This window comes from Crocodylus siamensis, chromosome 3 (genome assembly GCF_052110815.1).
Source record: "Crocodylus siamensis isolate JL-2025a chromosome 3, ASM5211081v1, whole genome shotgun sequence".
Classification (NCBI taxonomy): domain Eukaryota; kingdom Metazoa; phylum Chordata; order Crocodylia; family Crocodylidae; genus Crocodylus; species Crocodylus siamensis.
Genome location: NC_143397.1, coordinates 237,024,505 through 237,041,656, shown reverse-complemented (window position 1 = coordinate 237,041,656; position 17,152 = coordinate 237,024,505). Strand labels below are relative to the sequence as shown.

Genomic DNA, 17,152 nt, shown 5'->3' with positions numbered 1-17,152 from the left:
CACAATCACCCTGTGGCAAGATGACCTAGGGGTGCCGTGACCTCCCCTGGCGCCCTTGCCTACCGTGCCAAGTCTGGGTCCTGAACACACCTTGTGTCTTGCCTGCCATGTCCTTGATCTTATATTACCAATGGGAGGCTGCCTTCTTGCCCCCCTTGGCATGGGGCCGGTCTTGCTATACCACAATTCCGGGGCTACTCCCTGTGCCGGCCCTCGCCGGCCTGTCTCTGGGACTGTTCCAAGTAGCCCACTCTCTCTTCGGGCTTCCTAGTAGACTTGCCCTTCTCTCCGGGGCCTTCCACTGGGCTTGCCCCCTTCCGGGGCTTCCCCCTCACAGGCAGTGCCCCACTGGGCCTGCCCCAATGTCCAATATACGCGTCCTCTCCCGGGGCCTGCCCCAATGTCCAATATACACGCCCTCTCCCGGGGCCTGCCCCAATATACTCGTGCTTCCCACGCTCCCCTGCCTGCACTGGGCCTTCTATGTCCACGCTTCTCACGCGCCCGCCCACACTGGGGCCTGCGTTCACGCCTCTCGCGCCTCTGCCCGCTCTGGGGCCTCCTATGCCCGACTCGGGCTTCCCAGAATTGGGGCTCAGGCGGCCTCAGCCTCACCTGGCCCCCCAGACCCACCTTCTCAGGTCTATGCCCCACTGGGGCTCTTCCCAATTGGGGTTCATCCCGATATAGCCCCCCGCTGGGCTGGGGTCAGGATACCCCACTAAACACAGCACCCCTGCGGCACTAGGAACACCCCCACCTTACTGGGGAGCTCCTAATGAGGCCTCTTCCACCCCTATAGCTTTGCCCGGTCCTCCGGTGTAATAATCACAACAACCAACCAAAACAGAAACACAAAGCCCCTAGGCCATAACACAAATCTTAGGCCAACCTGGCTATCCTTCTCTCATCCCTGTCAGGGTCCTCTCCACCCTGTATCCACACGCTAGTGCACAACACCGCCCTGCTTGCTCTAGCAGAGCTCTTACTCCTTAGGCTGCCAGAGGGGAACTGACTCTGGCCTTAGCCTTCTCTGTTTATAAAGACCAGGCCCTGCCCCCTGGCGGTCAGCTGACCCACTCTGTTGCCATAGCAACTCCCACCTGCTGCCCTGGTGAGTGGCAGCTGAGCCCATTACTGCTATTCAGTAGCAGGCACCCTAGTGCCCTGCTACACCCCCCCCAACCCAGTACATTTATCCTTCCATTTCAACCCCCAGTCTAATCATATACATCATGATGGTGGCCTGCTTGCTTTTTGCTATTGGGAAACAGTTTGGTGCAAAAGTTAATTTAAGCAAAGCTGGTAAGAGCTGCTGCAAATAGCGTTAAAGTTTATTCTGGTGACAGTGCTTTGAACTAGAGCTACAAAATGATTGGCACTCATGAAGTTGAGAAGAAATTTCACTGTGTATACAGTCAACTCCCAAAGGGCACTGGTGAATCTATTCCTATAAGTACTTAGACAAAATATTAAGAAGTACAGTCATTGGCCAGAAAGGTGGGTGAGAGGCACGTCCTCCTTATGTCTGACATTACTATGTATTGACTTCCTACCTAAGATGACATGGATGCTGACACTTTCTGAATTGAGGATTTGTTTATTTTTGCTTGCTTTCAGTTGCTGGATTGGCATTGCAGGCTGTATTCTTCTACTGCTATACAGCCTTTGTAAATTGCTTTGAGATGTTTTTGCATGATAAGATGATATAAAAATTGAAGTAATTATTACTATCTTTTTCACTGGTGGAATTGGATAGCGGGCATTGAGCTGTAAAATACTAATTTCTGTATTTTTGGTGTTACCTTAACCCATAGAATTCCTTTGGTATATGCTTTCAAAGAAGGGCGCTTACTAGACAAACGGGTGCCCTTACTAGTCCAGAGTGTCATCATGAGTGGCACAAAGTACGTGAATATTTTCATTCTGTACCTGGGACATAGATATGCTTTTGTTAATATTTATAATGTTATATACAAATATATTACATTTGTATCACATTTTATCTTGAAATATTATGAAAGCCTTTACAAATACAAGTCAGGGTCACATCCATCAGTAATGTGATTCAGCTTTTAAAGAGTAGACATGGTCTGGTGTTCAGAGGGGCTCTGTTAGCTACGTTTTTTCCTAAATAAATAAAAATCTCCAGCTTCTGATTGTGCATTTCTGAAATAATCTTTTTCAGTTCTTTAATTAAAATAATCTGACACTCAAATTGTTGTTTTTATAAAGATAGAAACTGAATAAGAGTTTCCTCCTGCTGTGGTGAATAGTACGTTACTATGGGCTAACTTGTGTTGTTCATGCAGAGGCTGAAAAAGGGGTTAGGCAGAAGGGAGAACTCCCACTCACTGTCTTGCTTGTATAATCAAAAGATGAAGATTTAATAATTAAAAGGCAAAACAAAATTAGTCAAACTAGAAGCAAATGAAGCTGAACTTGAGAGAGGCAAAGAATTGAGTCTGTTTTGAAAAAAAAATAATGTTTCCGAGTCAATGTACTTACACTCTGGCTTTGCATTTACACATTAGCATTGAACTAGGGAGACAAGGATTTTGGAAACAGGAGAAGACAGTTTGTAGTGGTTCTTGTTACCAGTGGATAGTGGCTATGCCTAACCATCAGCACCTAAATATTTAGGGGGCGAGAGCGTGGACATTGTTTTTCTTCCTGTAAGGATGCAGACATAACATGATTACTTCACAGGGGCGTATCCACACATGCGCGCCACTGCGCAGTTGATACTGCGCAGTCATTTAGTATTTGCTAAAGCAAGTAGTAAATGACTGTACAATACCCACCGATAGTGCGCAGTCCCAGTTGTTTTCTCGTTTCCAACCCCATTGCATAGTAGCAGTGAGCTGCTGTGCAATAGCAACAGCATCACGGTTAGCGCCCACCAGCGCTATATCACTGTAGCAATGAGCTATGGCGCGGTAGCTCGTCGCTGTGGCAACATAGCATCTTGTGTAGACGCACCCAGTGATTTTTCCCTGGATTTTACTCTGTGGTAAATTTACTCCATAACACCTTTACTAACATGACTATCCTATTTACTAAGAGTTGGGCAGCTGGTTTGCACTGAGCAATAGTTAAACCCAGGATGACATTGGCTAAGGGATTGGATACACAACATAGTCTTATGTAGCAACTTTCCCATATTGCTACACATTTTTCACTGGGTAACTTTACCCTATGTTCAAGTGATTTGCTGCATAGTTGTGCCTCATACCTGCTTCATTTTAACTGTGTAGTAAAGTCACTTTACTACATAGTAAATGTGTTGTCTGTCTGCACCCTAAGAGAAAGTGTTGGAGGCACTACTACAAGTTTAGATAATGTGGTAGACACAAGTGCTTCAATACTTTCCTGCTGTCCTTTGTTTCTTATTTTAATAATTTATATTGCTATGATGTCCAAGTGACAGCATCAGGGTCCCATTCTTGAAACCTAGGAGGATGCGATCCATTGATTGAAGAGCATATTTTTAGAATTGTGTGAATTTACTGTGTTCTCATGGCTCCCTGTTATGTGCTCTTTTACACTATGACCTCAGTGTGCTAGAATGTTGAATGCCAATTCAGGAAGCAACCAGCACTAGTCCAGGATATGGATAGTTTAGTATGATCATAATATAGTTCTGTTTTGAGGAATTGAGGAAGAGCGGTTCCAAGTTCAGGGGTATCTTGAGAAATTTGCTGTTACGTTATAGGCCAGTCTGTGATGGCCTCATCCTCAAAGTACTAAGGCTGGTAGAACTTGCCAAACTAATTTTTACTCATTTTTTAGTAATGATGTAAAACAAGGATTTTGAACATGGATCTTTGGCATTGAAAGTATTTAACTCCTCAAACCCATACCCCTTTGTATTTTAGACCTTTATGAATCAGGTATTTTCATGGCTAAAGCTTTTAGTGCAACAGACATAAGCTTATTGGCCGGAATGAGAGTGTTACATTCATGGAAATCCTTAGATGATTTCTCTTTTACTTTTGGATGCAGGCCGTGCTTTGCTGAGGCTTACTGACAAAAAACTTGAACGAATGGGAATTGGCCAGGAGAGCCTACGGCAGCATATTTTGCAACAAGTTCTTCAGCTGAAAGTTCGAGAAGAAGTGCGAAACCTTCAGTTGCTTACACAAGGTATGAAATTATATCAGTATGGTCATATAAAAGGGTTACATAGGAAAAAAAGTTCACTTTACAGCATAAAAATGTCTTAACGTTCTGTAACAAGAAGTAATGTCTGAAGATGCCTTGGATTCATAAACATTCTGATTTAAGAAAAAAGGTTAAAAAAAGTATAAGAAAATAGATAAGTTCCTCTGACTCTTGGGTGTGATGAGTAGTCTCTATCTACAACATGAAGCATTTTCATTTGAATACCAGCTTATTAAGATAAAAAAAAACCCCTTGAGACTAAACACACTGGCAGTAATAAATAATGAGCTGTCTTTACAGATCTTGAATATTTTTTATTAATTGTTTAAAATATCAGTAAGCTGTCCTATAGTATGAACTGTCATTGCAATTTATCTGTTAGATGTCTGAAAAATATAAAACCTGATTCTTCAACTATTGGCTTGAATAGAGTTGTTTCTAGTTTATACCAATTTACCAATGTTTACACATTTTTAAATTTGTATCCATCATTCTTCCTCCACACAAGATGCGGTTTTGTATTCCAGCCAGATCAGATAAACAACAGATTTATATGACCTTTTGGTTTAGTACCCTTTTTTGTCATTTTATCTGAAAAGAATATTGTTGAAGTATCTGTTAAAAACACTAAGTAATTAATTAAACTGTGCTTAATGTACTATGAGAAACCTTAGGTTAATTCAGTAAACTATATTTTGATGCTAAGCCTCTGACTTCTAATGAACTGTGCTTTCACCTGTTTTTTGGTGAAGATTGATCACAGTATCAGGGTTTCCCTCATATCTTCTAATATGTCTTTATTCAATATTAACTACACATCATAGTACTTAGGGTCGGAAGGGACCTAAACAGATTATCAGGTCCAACCCCCTGCCCCGGACAGGAACAGGTGCCAGGGTCATAACACCCCAACCAAATATCTGTCCAGCCTCCTCTTGAAGACTCCCAAGGTAGGAGAGAGCACCACCTCCCTTGGGAGTCCATTCCAGAGCCTAGCAGCCCTAACTGTAAAGAAATGTCTCCGGATGTCCATACCTATAGCCATACTAGGACAAGCAGATAGAGCCCAGGTTTTTAGAGGTTTACCTTTTCCTTGGGAAGTCATCCTCTCACACTATTGTTTGCTAATTCCCACTTCTCTTTTTGTAAGGAATATGGTTTAAAAGATTTGTATATTTTAAGTTCCAGTCAAAGGTCAATACCAGACATCCTGAAAGGTCCCACCAGAGATTCAGGTCTACTTATGGAAGTTGATATGAACCTGACTTCAGTAATAAATGATGCGCTGGCTTTAGATTTGTGTTAGTTATGTGTTATTTTCTTGCTCGACCTCTCTGTCACTGAATATTACCCCATTTAAGGAACCCCATTTAAGGACTAAGCAGTATTTTCAGAGCTGTCTTCTAATGCGTGGAGAAGTCAAATGCTCAAGCATCAGTCATCTAGAATCACTTAGTAGCAATGGACATTTCAGGGAGTTGATGTAGCATCCTTTGAGATTCTAACCCGGGGTGCTAAACCCCTAGCCCCCCCAGCCAGATCCAACCTGTGATGCTGGGTCATCCAGCCTGCAGGACTCATGGTTCACGGTTTCAGTGACACTGAATTGAAAGACATGGGGTTTCTATTGAACAGGCACCTGTTTGAATTTATTCTGTACACAGGGTGGGCTGTTTATAGTGGGAAACTACTGCAATATCCATTGAAGTCAATAGAGAGCTTTCCATTGATTTAATAGGACTTTGGATTTTGATTGGACTCTGATTGTCATTGGAACCCCCTGAATAAACAGTTATGCTTAAACAAAGATTAGATGATATGTATAAAGGACTTGATTTGTTGCAAAAAGTATTTGCTTACTCTGCCATCTATAAAAATGCTAACTTCTTTTCAAAATAATGTTGCATGACTAATAGCAATTGCATTGCAATAGCTTTCTTCTTTCTTGTTGTTTTAGTAAGTTACTTAAAAATTCTTGTTCCAGTACTACTACATTGAGTGCATGTCCAGCCTGTGCGGAGGATCTCAGCAGTAATCACACGTGTTTGTGCAATAGAAGAATGTCTTGAATGTTAGTGGGACTATTATTGTCAATAAGGCATGCCTGATTGGGCCCATTATCAGCAGAAATGTTATGCCAATCTCTGCGGGGGTAGGTGGGCACAGCCATGGATTTTCTACAAGAGACATTGAACTAACTTGATGGAATACCATCAGATATTCTCTTAGGGAAAACAACTTATTGCTGGACATGTTATTGTTATACTCTCTAATCCTGATTCAAAAGAGCCAGAAATGTCTTGCATAACCTCACAATGGTGCTGAAAAGTTATTTATAGAATCAATATGAGACCAGCAGTTGGTTGGCATAGAGAGAGTATATCTCCTAGGGTTGGCAGAACACCCATGCATGGCATGTTTTGGTTTTGAACAAGATTGTCTTGGACAGGATTTTGCTAATAATGCTCAGAGTCTGAAGCATATTTAGATTCTGCATCATAACTGCATTTAAGGTGACATTGGGCCTACTTTTAAGATGCTTTGAGAGTTTCAAATTCAGCTAAGTGCTACTTGAAGGTACCAGGAGAACACAGAAAATGACATTCTGTGCAAGAAGATTTCCCTGCTGACAAAATATTTTAGGATAAGGCCACATGCTTTGTGCAAAAGATCACAGCTGTTGATACTTGTTGCCATCATATCATACTTGAATGCCTCGTTCATCCTATACCAGGGCTTATTTTTACGAAGAAGGTATGTGTGCTTGTTAATCAGGATAAAGTGGACCAGGAAAACACATTTTATGTCCCCAACCCCCTCTAAGGAGTTGTATAGTTCAAAAATCTATCCAAGTATTCTTGTCCTGCACCTCCTCATTAGATGAACTTATGTGCCCCTTAAAGTTACAACTTTTTTTTTAAAGAAAAATATAGTAGACAGTACTACTTTTGTAGGAAGTGCTTTTGAAGTATCATGTACCCTTTAATAGTAGGATATTGGGAGTAATGGTTCAAACTGGAAACTTTTCTCTTGTTTTGTTTTTCTCATAATCATAGGAAGTCTAGATGGTTTCTGGATTATCTGAAATGTTTGAGGAGCCCTGTTTGTACTCTCCTTTCCACCAAGTCTTGCTGCCTTGTGATCAATTCAGGAAATATAGTACAATGGCCATCAGATATTTAGAGTAGAGCAGAGAAACAGAACGGAATTAGTTCATCCCATTAAACCCAGTGCACTTATGTTAATCTTCTTGTTTGAAATTCTCGGCAAAAAACGTGAGAACACAGGGTCGTGGGAAAGATAAGAGAACGAATACCTCAGGGGAGATGTTGCAGTACTTTCTAACTTTTCTGTCTCCGTGTCTGCCGGGTAGATCATCTAAATTCATTACTCAGCTGCCCTCATCTACAGTCTTTTGTGCCTCCTGAGAAGCACTTAAATTAGTAAAGATGAGGGGCGTTACTGTGTCATACATGAGCAGACGACAAGTCACTGTGCCAGGGATTGAGGGTCACCTGTCAGGTGTCATGTGACTCCTCTAAAAGGGCATCTGTTATTTTCTTCCCTTCTAGGAATGTTGGCACAGTATTTTGGCACCTGGGGAACCCTGGGTAGAGAAATTTCCTTTTCTTTCTCTTAGAATCCAACAGATGTTTGTTGTCATAACCACACGTAGGGAATATACTACCCTTTTTAGGCTGTGGTCTGAAAAAAGGAAGTGCATCACACCTATGGAATCTTGTTTTTATGTCTCTGTTATGTTGTCCTTGGCATTGCAGCTTTTGAATTGCCAGACAGTCCTTTTTACTCCGTTACTGTGCGTCTCCTCCTTTGTTTTCATTGTCTTGACCTGACTTTATTCTTTTCTAGAACCCTAACCCAAAGCATTTCCAACCGAGTCAGGAAGGGCCTTGTTCGCTGCTTATAACACAAATTACTGTGCAAATGTTTCCTGCATATGCTACATGCGTGGCATCTCTCCAAAACAAAAATAAACCCTTAATGTTTCAGGGAAGTTCATACCAACCTAATTTCCAGCAGACTTTTTTCTGTCCTGTGATTCTTTTGTTGTCAGCGTTCTCTAAGAGATTTCATAAATTGGATCTCACAGAATGACATGGGTGTATCTTCAAAAGGTTTTGAAGTCCATGTGGCTTTTTTCTTTGCCATAGCGTCAAAACTTTTTTCAGTGGTGACAGAAGGTGTGGTTCTGGTATTGGTACCAAGAATTTTACCCTTCCCTTAAAATTGCTCTTTTTCACCTTTTCCTTTCCCAACACATTTCTTCTACTGCTTATCCCTAGCCAGACATTTTCCCTTTTCTGTACCACCTCAGAAGTCTTGGCACTTACGTGTAAGAGGAGTTTCCTTGTTGTCTATAATACCATTTAGTGACCATCTTTGAAGAAATCTCTTAAAAATTGTAGTCTGTGATGTGCCCTTTCCTGTCTTAGTTGTGACCAAATGGATCACATTTAAATGAGCTATATCAGGGAGCCAGAAGCAATGATTGTTTCCAACGATCTGTTCAGACCACAGGCTGCCTTTGATCTGATTTCTGAAAATCATCACTTTTTCTCAGGACACACAGTGTGTTTGTGCTCTGTTTTTGTGTATGTTTTACAAAAGGTGAACACTGTATACAGTATGAGTGAATATGTATATATATTAAATACACAACGTGCAACAGTAAGCATGGAATATTAAGTTTTCTAAACCATCAACTGCATGGCTCAAGGCATCCACTTCTCATATTTCTAACTTGAGCTGGGAGAAGAATGTATTATTCAGTGACACAGATTTTTCCAGTCTGTGTTAGATTTTAGAATTAATTTATTATGGTTTCTTTATGCACACATGTTACTACCCAGTTGTGATTTAAAATATGTTTTGTTTATAGGCAGATATATGCAGCTATGGAAGTCTGCAATGATTAATTAACACAGCAAAACTACTCTTAATCAAGTAACATTATTATGTGATTCCATAAATAATATAACAACTCAGTGTAGTGGAATTTAGTGGCATGAATGTACAAAACTGTTATTTATAGTCCCTTTATAATGCTGATTTTTTTTTCCTGCTTTTCAACTTGTTCAGAAGATTAGTCTAAACTGAACTAGCCATCTGGAACGTTCATCCCTTCCAAATTGTGTACTCTGAAAAAGATCTTGAATTTATATACTTATAATTGTATGTACATCTTTTTTTCACTCACATGTAACTTTGAAATAGGGAAGAAATTAGTTTGCTCAAACTTTCCAAAAATAATTCACTTTTGTGCTGAGATCATGAATGAGGAAACTTCAACCAGGAAGGAAGGGTTTGTCAGAAAGTTTGTATATGGGTCTGCAATCTTAGTGATAGCCATTCTGATCAGTGCCAGGGAAACCTAACTAAAAAGGACTGCATAGCTCAAGATATTCAGGTAACAAAGACTGTTCTCCCTCCCACCCGCCAGGGAATTTAAATGACTAGTGTCTATATTATAGCGTAAGGCCAGCAACAACATAGATGCTATTTTCAGTTGGACCATCCAAAATCAGCAGTGGAGCAAAATTTGTATTGGGCTGGCTCTGGTGAATTGTAAAGAAATGAGAAATCCCCATAGAATTGCAAATTCTCCATCACGCCAACCTCCTTGTTCAAAGGACATAGAAACAGAGCTTTCTAACCCTAGGTTACTGGTTCAAGACCTTATTGATTTAATCAACAGACAACCATTATTGGCCTAGTGGAATGAGTGAAAGTCTCATTCTAGCATCAGATGAACAAGTTCACATATATTTTTAAAAGAACCATTCTCTTCACTAAAATCTTTAGCAGAGCAAAAACTATTACGTCTAGTTTTCATGTGTGTAAAGTTAGTTATGTATGATTTGACTTTCTTCAGAGGGGCTTGCCAAGCCCAGCTCATAATGAATTCATTATGAACTACAGATGCCTTTGTATTTTTGAAAATCACACAATAATTTAGGTACCTACATACAGATTTTAAGTTTGAAAACGGTGGCCTTACTGGCAGAGAGAGTGAACTGCAATCTGCAAGTGTCCCTCCTGATCAAAACTGTAGTAACAGTTACATGCTGATTTTAGAGTAGTTTTTAGTGGCACTGTCTCTGATGAAAGAGTGTTTTTAACAAAAAAATTCAGTATCTGTTGCTGCTAGTCAAAAGTCATAAAACGATTTTGAAAATATAGATGAAGTCTCAGCTCTTGAGATCACTTGAAAATGAAGGCTACTATATAGTACCAGTATTTTCATCCTGTTATTCCAATAGGACAAAATAGATGCAAAGCCTGTGCAGTAAACATGTATAACTACCAGAAAGATATAGAAAATCTCCTTTTCTTTTGCCTTTGAAAAGTTATTGTACAGTTTTTTTAAAGAATCATTTTTAAAGTATCCCCCCTTTTTTCTGTTCAGATTCTTTAAAAGTCTTTCCGTAATGTATTTTTAAAAATTAATGTTGCTGTGTTCAGATAAAAGTTTACTCTTAATGGCTTTATGCTTCATATGAAAGAGCACTCTTCATTTGTTCAGTTTTACTCTGGCAGTCAGTAGTATTATGAACTGCTTTTTTATTGCTTAACAGTATGCAGATCTAGGGCATCTTGCACCAAGGAAAAGGATGTTTTAATATCTTAATTTGTCATGCTCATAAAGCAGGGACACCAGCCCAGTGTTTTATGGCATATTCAAGGAAAATTAATAATTTTAACTGTATGGGTACCCCCTTAAGATCAATAACAGAGATTTTTCCAGTTACCATTTGAATTGATTTTAATTGAAATTGATTCACTATAAAAGAATATATTGAAATGTTTCAGTAATGACCTCCAGGGTAAGAGATGTTTGTAGACTGCAAGACTGTACAATTTTGAATTATACTGAGAGCTCTAAGCAATTAGAAATTAGACTTTTTCTTCAGTGATTTTGTCTATCGAACTAAAATGCACTATTTATAAAGTATCTGTCACTTTTCTGTCTGAGTGCTAATGCTAGTGAAGGCTGATATGGATATAGCAAAGTCTTGATTCACACGCACAGATGCAAACATTTGTCTATAGTCATGCTCATTTTTATCATATTCTGTTTGGTATTTGGCTATAGCTTCAAGCCCATGTAAGTTTAACAGTTCACAAACATGTAAGTGCAACTCTTTCTTGTACAGTAATATTACCTGACCTGTGCATCTTCTTTATAAAAGGGAATTTATCACTGATGGAAAGTACTTCTTTTGTCATTTGGACTAGCAAGATTCACATGTTGGCAAAAATAATGCAGTGTGAATGGTAGCATTGCCCTCTTCCTTTTTGCTGCCCAGCCCTCTTTTAGATAGACCGTCTCTAAGGGATATTAGTTCACCACTATTCCGTCAATTCTTGGTCAGTCTTTATCAATAAAAGAATGAATGGTTTTGTTTTAGTGATGTGAGATCCAAGGAGCAGGATACAGATCTAGGTTACCACAGCCATCAGCTGGCATAACTTCCAGTTGCTAACAACCTATGATGGATTCAAAGTAAGTCTAGCACATTAAGCCTTGAAACCAAATACCTTACTGTACTCTTTCTCTTCCTTACACTGCTTCCTATTGATAACATTACACTGTCAGCAAACACGGTAATTCTGCACTTGTGCTGTTGTGACAAGAGTGAGTTGTCAGGAATACTGGGCTCCTGGGAGATTGGGTTTGTGAGCCCTTTCCGTAAAAGGGAACTTGCATGTCAAGGAACAAATGCTCCAGATATTTTCTAATCTCTTGGCTTGAATTAGATGCGCTTGATGAGGAAAGCTGCATCTTTCTCCTCCAAGATCCTTCAGAAATTAGTCTCTCCTTTTCTCCTGTGTACATACATATGGTACTAATGGAAGATATGTGCTGCTTAACTGTCCTTTGTAACCTCTAAAGTGGTGCAGCATTCCCTTTTCCTACCCAATGGTCTCTCAAATGATTCTTCTTTTCTTTTATATCTTTTTTTTCCATCTGGTGTGGGTATCCACGGAATGGCACTTACCTGATGAGAAAATGGCAATAGGCTCATCTCTCCAATTCAGTCCAGCAAATATGAATCTGTTAATCAGCTGCTTCCTGCCACTGGCTGCCATAAGGCACCATACAATTCAATTATATTTCAAGAATCCTGGATGCAACAAGAAGCAGTCAATAGGATCGGAGATAATGGGCTGGGTTTCTAAAAGTGTTGGCTAGCTAACAGGATTTTCAAAACACCTAGGACCCAAGTCCCTCAATGTTCCAGCTGTCCCATTTTTAATTCTTGGAGCTAACTTTAAAGCAGCTTTTCATGTCAATAAATTGTTTTCCAAAAGAGACAGGGAAAAGGAGATGAAACACTTACCCTTAAAGAAACCACTGACACACCACTTGGCACTGAGGCTTTGTCTGAATGCATCTTTCTCTAGTCTCAAGTACTACTTCACTCGTGTTTAATTTATCTGGCTATGCTGCAGGCTCCATTCTTTGCCATCTGTCTGTTACAACTAATAAGCATGACACTAACATCGCTCACATCACTGACTTTTATCATTTTCAACTTCAGCTTGTTTCATAATTCTTTGGCAGTCTCAGAAAAGTGACCAGCCCTTATTCTGGTCAAAGATGAGTTTTTGATTTTTATAAGTGAACTGCATGTAAACTCCCTGCAAATGGACTCTGCGGAAGGCTCCAGCTGAGCTGGCCCCCAAGCCATTTCCCTCCCTCATGGATAAGTTCTGTGACAATTCATAGTTGTTGGGGGCTGGAAGGGACCTTACAGATCATTGCAGCAGTGAGGACAGACAACAATAGTTATTAATTTTCTTAAAGAGAAAGTGTAAACCCATGTTGCCAGCTCTCTCCCCCCCTTTGGATCCTTTTATACCTGAACTTGTTCTTACCTTTACCAAGGTAAATGAGAAGTAATGCTTGCTTGACTCTGGAGAAATGTGAAACACAAAAAGGAAAACAGAGTCAAACCTCATTTTCCTGGATCTAAAACTCATTGAAGTCAATGAAAAAGACTTGTTTTGGCTTATAAATATAGGTATTCTGTCCTTTAACACAACATACCTTTTCTAAAGTCTGTTCCTGCACTGGGTCCATGTATTTCTGACTAATTACTTTTAGGAGCTTTCTCTTTAATGTACGCAGCTGATTTTCACTTTGTCCCAAATGATCCCCTAGTTTTGCATGAGAAAATAACTGCCGATATAATTATATGACACCCCAAATTAGATGTAAATTTTTAAAATCAAGCATATATAGTCTGAATTCTACCTTATCCTTAGTATTTACTTCCCTTAACATATTACTTCTTCTATATACACGTGCACACAGGCAACATTTGCATTTATAATTTCCTTGGAAGATGATGTATTTTGCCAGATGCATAACTTCATTTGTGACATGCTTCTGTTCTTTGTGAAGGATGGCTCATTTCTTCTGAGCACCACCCACCTGGAAACTATATGAAAGAGGAAAAAAAACTTGTAAAATAGCTATTTCATAAGCCATCACCCTTCCACATAAACTGACTAGTAGGTATCCCTTTAACTACAGCAGAAAGTTGCTCATTTTACATACTCTCTCACCATACAGAGATTAACTTTACTGTGTTTAGATAGCTGTTTCTCAAACATAATGGTTCAAGTTAACTGAAGTTATACTGGTCTCAGTCCTCTGAGTTCATTTCTTTCAGTCTTGGTGTGACATGGCCTGATACCAATTTTATGTCCATGTTCTCCCATTTTCTTTGGTGGAATTACTCCTGACTTTCATCTGTGAGATCAGAATTAGGCATACTGCCTCAATCAGAGCTCTGATTGGTTATTGGACTTGAACTTGCTTGTTTCTAGTACCAAAAAAACGGTGCAGTGTTCTTCCTACGGAGCGATTAGGCAGTGAAAAGAAAGAAGCATGCATTCTTTCTTTCAAAAATGAAGTGTTTCAATTAAGCATAGAAGCTGATATATCTCAAGAAATGTGTGAAAATAATAGCACAGAACAATAACCAGAAGAAAGCTTTCTACATTTTCCTTCTTTGGACCTTTTGTGTCTACAAATGCTTGCTTGCTTGCATTCTCCTGCAGCCTGTTAGTTTTATTGGAGGCTTTACCATCTGCCAAAAGATTTTATTTTTGGGTTTCCTTTTCTGTGGGAGGGTGGTTTCCTCCTTCCCTTAAAGCTGGATCTATCTCTATCTTTAGGAACTACAGAGCCTTCAGTAGATCTTCCTGTCTCCTTTTTTTACGTATTCTCATCCTTCCCTGTTACAAGTTTCTGGCCCCAGAAGCAAGGGGTAAAAGCAGACTTGAAGCTACCTTTTATGCATCTTGGCTTACTCAGGTCTTTGCTTTAAATACTACAACACAAACATTTAAAAAGCATAACAGAGCATGCCTAATAAAAAATTTCTGTTATCTGCACATTTTTAGACATGACATGCACCTGCAGCTAGTTAACTGCCCAGCTCTTTGGTTACACACTTTGACAAGCTTAGCTTCTGAAGAAGGAGACTGTAAGCTGGAAAGTTTACTACTTTAAGGGTGGTGGATTGTGGGTCATGTTTTGTGCTTCTGCATCGGTATGAATTTCGCCCTGGCTCATTAATCCAGCCCACTCAGACACTATAAAAATACCTCCTTAACAGTGCTTTCGTCTATCCCTTCTTTAGGCAGTCTTACCTCAAATATTTGTTCTTCTATAAATGTATTGATTTCACATCTTTAGCTTGCTTGATACAGCATGCTGTTGAGAAAACTGAAGTGAAGCTTGAATGGTTAGATTTACCAAGTGACAGAATTAAACAATCTTTTTAAAGAACAAAGTAAATAAAGTGCTAGCTTTGAGGAAAAGGGGTTATGCTAATCTGGGTTGTTGTTTGTATGGGTATATTTTTATTACTGCATGTTGTAGCAAGTGTGTGAATAATGTAATAGTAGTTAAGTGAGAGTGCTTTCCTAGTATTGATGCATGATTTCTTGATCTCTTGTATTTGCTCTTCCTAATTCTTACCAACTGCCATCACCACAATGCTATGTTTGGAGCTTTGCCCTACCCTGGGTTATTTACTCACTCTGCAGTTGAAAACTGTATTGGTAGGCCCATGAAAAAAAAACTCTTAATGCCTAAAAAATCAGTAACCTGCCTCTTTATTTCATTTAGTTTTGATGTGTTTAGGAATATTTTGGTAGCATAAGTGGACATCTCTGGACTAGCTATTCAGTAACTAATGAGCATGGGAGTTAGGATATAGTCTCTGAATTAGAGCTTCATAGACCTTACATACTGGAGGCTGCATATGAGAGAGAAGAGCGGATAAAACCCTGGATACCAAGTTCACTCTCCCTTTCAGCATCCACTCCCTGCCACTGTGACACAGGATGCTGAGCTAAATGGACCTATGGTCTGATGACAGTTATGTTTTCATGACTGTGGGCAAAACACTAGTGCTGCTCATTTCTGAGCATGTAATGGTGAGTGGATGGAGGTGACTTTTTCTTTAAAATTTTAGAAGGCTGTCTGGGAAAATTTCAAGTCCAGAGGCAACAAACTCCTCCCTAATTAGACAGGAAATTTTCTAAATGTCTAACGTTTTGATATATCAGTCTCTCCAGAATTGTTAAGGGAAAAAATCCATTTTTTGCAAAAGCTGCGCTATTCAGTCATTGTACTCTAAAGTAAACACAGTCTCTCTCTCTCTCCCCTTCCCTCTTACCCACCCTAATTGGATAAAAATGTAAACAGTAAATTAAGGATATGATTAAAAATTAAACAGCTACTGCAGAAACCATCAATAGTAAGTGCTTATTAACTTACATATAACAGTGTGCTGGCATGATAGCTTCAAATTGGCTGCTGAACTGATTTGCAGCAAACAAGGCCAGCTTTCTGAGGGGATATATCTGGGTTTCATTACTTCAGTTTTAATTGCTGTTTGGCTTCCTTCACTTTTTATCAGCTTTTTGAAACAAAAGATAATGTGCATAACATCCCTCAACTGTAGTGGGGAACATGTGTTGATTTTGTCACGTGTTGGCACTTGGTAGTACAGGACAATGGGGAACTAATCTAGCCTTGTTAATGCTGCAGGCTCCAATTCGAGACCACTGGAGCAAGTGACTGCACACTTTAGTCCTAAACATTTAGGGAAAAGCTTGTTTTTGAAGGAAGGTTAAAAGCAGCTTCACCAGTTGGAGGCATCTAATGGTCCCCTACAATGTGGTCATTACCAGCCCTGCAATTCTACTTTTGGGTGAATTGCGAGAGTTCATCACGTGGGAGCCGGTAACTGGTGAAAAGGAGTGCTTGCCTTCCTCTTTCCTGATCCCTAGCAGCTGCCCTAGAACAACCAGAAACAATGACTGCACACCCAAGAAGGCAGTTGCACACCCAAGAAGGCAGTTAATTGCCAGCTGTTCAACTTCTTGCTTGTAGGTTTCCACTGCAGATGTCAAGATAGCAACTTGCTCCCACACCTTATTTCGCACCTGGCAATCAGAGGCAAAAAGGAAAGGGTATTGCTTTACTGAACTGAAGGCCTAAGGGCAACCTAATACCAGTGGTCTGCATGACACCTGTGCTGAAGTTTCTTTGTGTCTTAGGGAGTACATCCAGCTATATGAAAGCATCTGGCTCTAATATGATTGACTGGTATTAATTGGCTACAAAGGAAATTAGATTCAGTCATCTTTGGTTGAGAGGTTGCTAGACTATGGAACTTCTAAAGTAGAGGGATGAATTGGGAGGAGCGGAAACCATTACCAATTTGATATCAAATATGGTAACTCAAGTAGCTGTCAAACACCTCGAGCTTTGTTATTTGAGTTTACCTGGCATCTTTGATCAAAAACCTGGCTGCTTACATGCCATTCATGTGTTTTGTTCACACAAGGGACATCTTTAAAAGATTTCCAGTGGTTGCCTCTACTGATTCAGCCCGACTTTGTGTGGTCAGTGTTAGAAGACTTAGTTCATGGAAAGCTA

The 17,152-nt window shown here is 39.8% G+C and overlaps 1 protein-coding gene across 3 annotated transcripts in view; it reads left to right on the top strand.

The window, feature by feature from the left end:
- Positions 1–17,152, top strand: part of SAMD12 (sterile alpha motif domain containing 12) — a 292,935-nt gene that overhangs the window by 152,749 nt on the left and 123,034 nt on the right. For all 3 annotated transcript variants that reach the window (XM_090040546.1, XM_090040545.1, XM_090040544.1), the window contains exon 4: positions 4,006–4,146. In XM_090040546.1, the coding sequence (XP_089896672.1) occupies positions 4,006–4,146 (141 nt within the window). The remainder of the gene's footprint in view (positions 1–4,005; positions 4,147–17,152) is intronic.